The sequence below is a fragment of the Loa loa genome, assembly GCF_000183805.2.
Source record: "Loa loa unplaced genomic scaffold supercont3.135, whole genome shotgun sequence".
Taxonomy (NCBI): domain Eukaryota; kingdom Metazoa; phylum Nematoda; class Chromadorea; order Rhabditida; family Onchocercidae; genus Loa; species Loa loa.
Window position 1 is genome coordinate 117395 of NW_018108315.1, and position 7578 is coordinate 124972.

The 7578-nt window shown below is 33.2% G+C and overlaps 1 protein-coding gene across 1 annotated transcript; it reads right to left on the reverse strand.

Moving 5' to 3' along the window:
* Nucleotides 1-1601: 1601 nt before the first annotated feature.
* Nucleotides 1602-4140, reverse strand: LOAG_10956 (hypothetical protein; the record flags this gene model as incomplete). Its single annotated transcript, XM_020448263.1, has 7 exons — nt 1602-1992; nt 2070-2173; nt 2394-2556; nt 2666-2752; nt 2965-3158; nt 3435-3554; nt 3934-4140. 7 exons carry the CDS (start codon nt 4138-4140, stop codon nt 1785-1787), a joined length of 1083 nt encoding a protein of 360 aa, XP_020301577.1. The 3' UTR covers nt 1602-1784.
* Between the last annotated feature and the right edge of the window lie 3438 nt (nt 4141-7578).

Sequence of the window (7578 nt, forward strand, 5' to 3'; positions counted from 1 at the left end):
CTTTACAAACTTCTAAAAAAGTGCTGGAACGTAGTAGCCAGAGTCATAACTCTTGCACTTCTGAGAGATTCGTATTTCAAGGCTTCTGCTCCAAAGAAGCTCAACTTTTCTTGTATCTCACAGAATTTGAGCGTCAAATTATGCAAAAAAATGTTTATGGTATTGAAGATTCGTTGTAATTCCTGTATATTTAATTAGTTTGATCTGTTCCTTCTTTGAAAACATTCACAAAAAAAAATTTGGACAAAGTGCTAAGAGAAGATTCTTTTGTCGCTTCACTCAGACCTGTCATTTTTCAAATTCGCAAGTGTGAGGCCTCATTTTTTGAAAAATCAGCAAAAGAAGCCAAACTCTGAGCTCAGTTTGAAATTCTTACCCCATGGCATTTGCTAAAAGTTCCGTTACTTTGAAGTTTTTTTCATTGTCTTCCGAAGTGAAACTTCTTCGTTTAACCAATGAAATGGGAAGAGGTAGATTTGCAACTGGGAATCTTTGTAACAACAAAAGCGACATCAATTTTCACGCAATATGAGTTAGTTTCTCTAGAGTAGCCATGAGGACGTATGGAATTCAAGACAAAATTTATGGAATAATAAGACGAAGGAAATATGTATTTTAACGGGGGGATGGTTTATTGCATTACTATTATTTACGGTCTAATAAATAAAAGCTAACGGAAATCAGGTGAATTTTTAGTATTTCCCAAAACTTGCTGCATAAAATCATTATCTAAAGCGAAACTGGTGTTGGTATTGTGCTGAGTTACTTGTAACACACGATTATTTATGAAATAAGGACAGTCTGCTTTCTCCTATTTCTTTGGTTAAGCGAAGATAATAAAAAAATTCCAATACAACGAAACTTTTAGCAAGTGCCATTGGATAAGAACTTCAAATTGAGCTCAAAATTTGGCTTTTGTTGACTTCTCAAAAGACGAAATATCAGACTAATGAATTTGAAAAACGATAGCTCTGAGTGAAATGACAAAAGAATGTTAGCATTTCGTCCAGAATTTTTTACTTAACAATTTAATTTGAAACTTATTCAACTTCTTTATTAATTTTATGAATTCTTTCACCGAAAGAATAAACCAATTAGCATACAGAAATTGCAAATACAGAAATTTTTTATCAAAATGCCTTTATCTTCACTTTCGCTCTTTTTTTGTTTTACCAGAAACTCCTTTGGTCTACCACTTGCGGATGATTAATTCATCCCAAACTCATTAGAGACTCATTTTCGACAGTGCTTTTTCAAGATCCCCTTCATAAACCAAATTAAAATAAATTTGATGTTTGGATTGCAGTAGGTAAAACTGATGCAAAAATGCATCACTGGTAAAAGCGCTATCAATAGAGGAGGATGCCCGACTTTTTTCGCGAAATGAAGGAAATATTTTAAACTCTCGGGTTTGACATCTAACTAAAACTCCTTGTTTTACAGAAATGAACTGATTCATTTACAAAGCACAGTGGCCGCTTTAAAATAATGATATACACTCAGTTGGATCACTTCAGTCCTTTTATCAATTCACATGATACTGTGCTATATATAATATATTTATTTTAGTAATACAAATACTAACAACTTTAGAAAATAAGGTGGTAATGGTTCTGAAACCAACCATTAGAACAGTGTTCGTTAGTTTTAGACTATAATTGATGAATTGCTGTAAAGACAGAGACGAAGAGATCAGCTGAAATATTTTAAATACGGTATTTATTCTTTCCTTAACTTCATTTTTCTAAAAAGAATTTGATGGAAGTGAGGACAAAAATGAATATTCAAAATAAATAAGTACCAATATTCATCAAGAATACATTTTCCCATTTAATACGAATGGGAAGTATGCGACTGTGGAAACGATGAATGCGGTTTATTTGTCGTGCCTTATTCAGAAGTTCCTTGCAAACCCACTCATTGCATTCACGCATAAACATTGTTATTGGGATTTGATCTGACATCTTATCACTCAGCTTCCGAATCAGACCACTGTAACACTCATGAAAGTTATCAGTAAGCTTTCCAGGAATCAACTCACAAGCTTTTTGAAGATTACTGCTGCTTACCAAGCTATTTCGAGAGTATTCGCGTAACACTGCAAAATATGGTTGTTGAGAGCGAGAATATAACCAACCGGTTGTTGTTTTTCAATGGCTACTATACCTAACACCTGCAATTCGCTTGATAAGACTGAACTTTATATCCATTTATAAGCGACGTCGTTGATTTCAGTAATTTAAACATCAGAAGCAATAACATAATGGTCTACAAAACTATAATATTGATAAATTTACAGTCAGTGATTTGAAGGATAAAAGTCAAACTCGCTCATTTTCATTCCTTTAAAACTGAAACTTGGGATTGAAATGAGAAATTCACAAATAACATACTCCATTTATATGATACAAGAAATCCAGATAATCATGTCGATTCATAAAAGTAACGACGGAATCGTACTCAAAGAAATGGAACTCATTTTCAGAATTCAATTCCTTATACATCATTTTTGCATTTTTTGTCCGTTTATTTGCAGTAATCGCTTGTAAGTCAGATCTATGATGAAATAATTTAAAAATAAAGAGAAAAAAATTACGACTTATGTTTTGAAAAATTGCAGTGGTTTGAAACATATTCATTAAGTTATCAAAAAGAAAAAAATTACTTTCCAATGGTAATTTGGAAATAACGTGTTTTATCAGCGACTATAAATCCCATCAAGTCTCTATAAAGCTGACGAGTTTTCTCATTACTGAAACAAACACAAGTTAACAGAGCTAGTAGCATCTCAACTTATAAATGAAATATAATGATTTGTTTAATTTTCCATCGAACAATAGTTTCCAAGAAAAGATTTCTCATTTAAGCTTAACTAAAAGACAATTTTTTCACTCGCTTCTATATATCTCAAGCTCTTTCGGTTGCTTATGTGATTTTTATTGGTTCTACATGAAATGAAGTAACCCAACGAACAAGTCGGCGTCATACAAATCGACAGTGACATTTTTACATACGTCCATATTACGTGTTTTCAACGTGACATTGACTAGCTGTTCATAAACATGAACAAGTAAATGTTGTTGCCGGCGATCTTCAAACGCGCTATAATATACCGGCAATCTCGAATAGTCAACATCATTACTCCATAAGCTGCTGATCTAGAAATTGTTTCTCCCACACATAATGAAGTTATGTTTCAAGAATTTTAAAAAATGATTAATATCTTTGATATCATCGACAGAATAGCTAGTGGTTAAATCAAAGATTAGAATGCCGTCCTATGTTCGGAATATAGTTATACCAACGACCGGAAACACATCGTATTCCGGTTGCAGGCAGTTCTAGTATTTTGGGAAAATGCCAAACGTACATTATGATTTATTTGATCACGGTATCAAAAACAGTGTAAGAGCATAAATAGGGATAAAACGTACTTTCATGCAGCGTTGACGACATTTATCGATTTTAAGATAATATTCATCTTGTTCACATTCTTCAATGGTGACTGATTTCATTGCATATTTCAAATCACATTTACAGAACATAAGATAAGCCTGCAATTTTCACATCTATATTTTCCATCCACGATGAATATTTAAGGTAATGAAAAATACTTTAAGTAAAATTATCAAAAACATAGACGATCTCCTATGAAATGTGAGAAATTCGTCCGCAGTTTAAGAAGATAAATTAATGAAAAGTTTAGTACCAAACATAATCCAATCGGACAGAGTTAATCTGATAGATTCTCAAATAACTTGTCCGTCAAATTTCCCCGTCCAGAAAGCATCTTCTGATATCAGATTTCGGAGGAAGTACGTAACAAAACTTCGGCTCAACAAACATATTAATACATTAAGCACACTTTACACAGACAACGTTTGGAAAATTGATGGACTTTGTTGAAACGGAAGTAATAGTTTGACAAGTCACCTGATTACTGGTGCATACATGCATAGCGCCAAGTGCAGCGACAGCAGGCAAATTTGTCTCTACATTATCCAGAACAGTTACCGTTGCCACGTTTTTTGTATCTGTGAAAGTCACGTTATTGTTGTCTGGCAAAAAATGATCACAAAGTAGGTTATATGAAAATTCGGCATGTTGCAGAAACTGGCAGAATGATCTCGTTTCGACCATTTTAAAATCTGAGATACCAATGGTGTAGAATTATTTTTTGAGATAAATCAGCATGTGAAACTGTAGAAATGAACTGCCTAAAAATAAAATAGAGATGAGTAATTACATCTTTTCATTTATTTGACAAGCTAAACTAATGACATGTTCAAAACGGACCCTTGTTCTACTCAGAATTGAATAACGAATATGCGTATAGAGCAGAGACATTTAAACATTTGCTGTACCTTCGATCAGTAATTTTTCGGACAAGTTCTGATTGGCCCAAATTATCTAAACAATCGGAAGTTCAATCTTCTCTTCCAGTTAAGGATTGGAGGCTTCATGATGGTAACAGTCAACCAGTACTACAATGTTAATTTTGAGCATAAACCAATAAAAAGAAAATTCCAGTCAACAATCTTTCGAGAACAAAAGCACAGATAAACAGCCTAAGGATGAACATAGTCTATTTAGATGAAACAACAGGCAATGATCTACACCAAGCACAGTTTTTGCACTTGAGTAATACCTAAAAAGATATGGAATTCAGTTTTTAACAGAAAAGCTAAACTGTGAGTGAGTGAAAGAAAGAGGAATGGAACGAGGAATTTCTGGAATGAAACGAGGAAAGAGGAATTTTTTAGTAATATTTGGTAGACTCAAAAGTGGAACGAATAATGGATGACAATAAGAGAATGTATTTCGGATAAAATACTTCTCAGTCATCGAAGAACAATTTTTGTTTCAATAAACTTATCCTTAAGTGTAGCTGTAACTTGCAGAATATTTTCGATATGATTTCAATATTTGCTCCCAGAATAGATGATGTTTTCCGGATATGCACAGAATAATCACAGAAAGAACTGTTGAAGCACCGAAAAAAAAAGTCTCTCAGTGGAAGTTACATTACCAACCACTTGTCCGATGAAGGAATTTTTTTTGTTAATGACTTGAGATTATAAAATATTAAGATAAGAAGGAATAAATTACCTTTATGCAGAATCTTTCAGATGTTAAACATATGGCATGAGAAATGTTACCTTAGTTATTATAAAATAAAACTAGTGAAGTAGTAGTTGTCCAAATGTATTTATGGGCGAAGGTGGTATGACGCGGGGAATGACGGAAATTATCCATGAGAGATTCTGAAATGTTATAGCAAGAAAGTGCAATCCGACGATTCTAACTACCTATATCAAATAAAACGGTGAAAGAGATGAGACAACAGCAAGAAGGAGTGGATCATCCTCTAGGAGGAGATAGGGCGTTGCTATTGCTTCAAATGTGTGGTAATTTATATGCGAACTGTGTACTCCATGAAATTTCTCCTTCTCCTCCCCATCCTGCCCTCTCTCCTTCCTATTTTCTTTTCCACAGGTAAGAGCAGTACTTGTTTTGGATTGAGGTCATCCAAAATAACAAAACAACTTGTTCGTATCATCTGCATTTTTACATGCTTCCTTACGGACAATTTCGTAAATTTCTCACTGAGTTTAATTACAATCACCACGTAACTATGAAACATGAATATCACACTTACTCGATTTTCTCATAAAAAGAGCGATGCATTGGATTTAGGGGATATTACCTGATAATCACTATCAACATTTTTGTGCATTCACAAATAGATGATATAAGAAACAAGTATTATTGCCAAAAAATAAATCAGTAGTACGATACTAAATTAGTCTCTCGAAACTTCTGCAAGTGACTAATGGTAGGGAAGTGAGCGATAGAGTTTTGAATGTTAAGACAGGAAGGTCAGGAAAACGTAGCGGAGGATATGCAGATGTGGATAAATCCCAATTCGGTCCTAATAAAGAAAATGAATGAGAAAATGATGCAAAAAAAAGAAAAAATCGATAAATGATAACATATAGATTAGGAGTTCGGTAGGTGAGATGGCATCAAAAGGTTAAAGCAATTCGTTTGCAACTATAGAAACAATATTTAAATTTGATTACTTACAAACACTGCGCATCTTCTAATTTGAGGAAATGTTTATGAGTAATTTTTCGGGATGAAATTTGAAAATATTCATAGTCTTCCTCAATGGTTTCATCGGTTGTAGGTAAATGGAATAAAAAGGTACAGAAGTTGATAGGTCATCTGATTGCCATCATGATAACATTATAATAAAGTTCTCGATCTTATCGTATTCATAGTATGCTGAAGAGATATTGTATGGAGATGCTCCCATGATAACAGTTGCATTTCCTTTTATAAGAACTTTACTCACTCAGCAGTATCAAAGATCTTGACCTGAAACAGTTGCCGTATATCTGTGACAGTCCTTTTCTCCTTCTGCTCCATTTGTATTACCTTCTAGCACTTTTTGGTAACATATTATAATTCAATAATCTGACAAAGTTTAAATACTTCCAACTTGCAATGATGCAATATTTAAATATTTCTGTTTGGCTAAAGAAATAGAGTTTACCGAATAACGAATGCAGTAGCGATTTCTTTAGACTCAAAATGCACTAATAATCTATAAGCCCTTTTATTGCTGAGGCAGAAAACTCGAAATGTTGAATTAATTTTTACAAACTTTCCGCACTAAAGGAAAATTTTAAATTCCAATAAAAGAAAGTTTGAAATTCTCAGCACAAGCCTGGTACGAAAATCATTTCTGCAATGAAATAAATTATTCCATTTGCAATTAGCATTTGATGACACAGTACTGAATCGAAAAACCGATACGCTTGCTTAAAATCATCTTTAGCCTCAAAACTCTGCGGAAAAATAAATAATTGAGCAAGAAATAGCGGTGTTAATTGCTGATGTTAAGAAGGTAGTTATTTCCTATATTAATGCAGAACACGTGGTTCGAATAGCAGTGACTCATGTAAATTTGATAGATTTTAATTTAAATCTTGATCTGTGAACTTTCCTTGCTAAAAAAGTGTTTTGCAGCACTTTCATTAATGTCATTTCTAGGCAATCTTTTTTAGGATTTAATTGTTGTTAAGAATATTGGTGAAAGAAAAAGAGAATGGTAGTATTATGAGAAAACAGAGAATAAAGTTATCAAGATAAAAAAAATAATTGAACATTCAGCTGATAAATGAATGCAGGAGAATTTGGCTGAAAATTTATCAATCAGCTTACTTAGTAGGTGAAATACATGAAATAATAACTACCATCATGCACTAAGAGATAACCGATGTTCCAGACATTCATTTGCATTATCAGTTAATTTGATTCAAAATCTTAGCACCAATATTTAAATCACTGATCTTTAAGACTGGAAGGGTTTTTTGTGGTAAATATGTAATATCATCAGATTCAAATGATCAATGAAATACTAGCCTGACCAACGCAGGTGATGATGATTTAGTGATGATTTCTTCACGCAAAATCGATTCAGGATTTTTAGTCTGTTGATTGGGAATGATAGACAACATAGAGTCATTCCAGTTGAACACAATGGTTTCGTGATAAATGTCGCGCTTATGG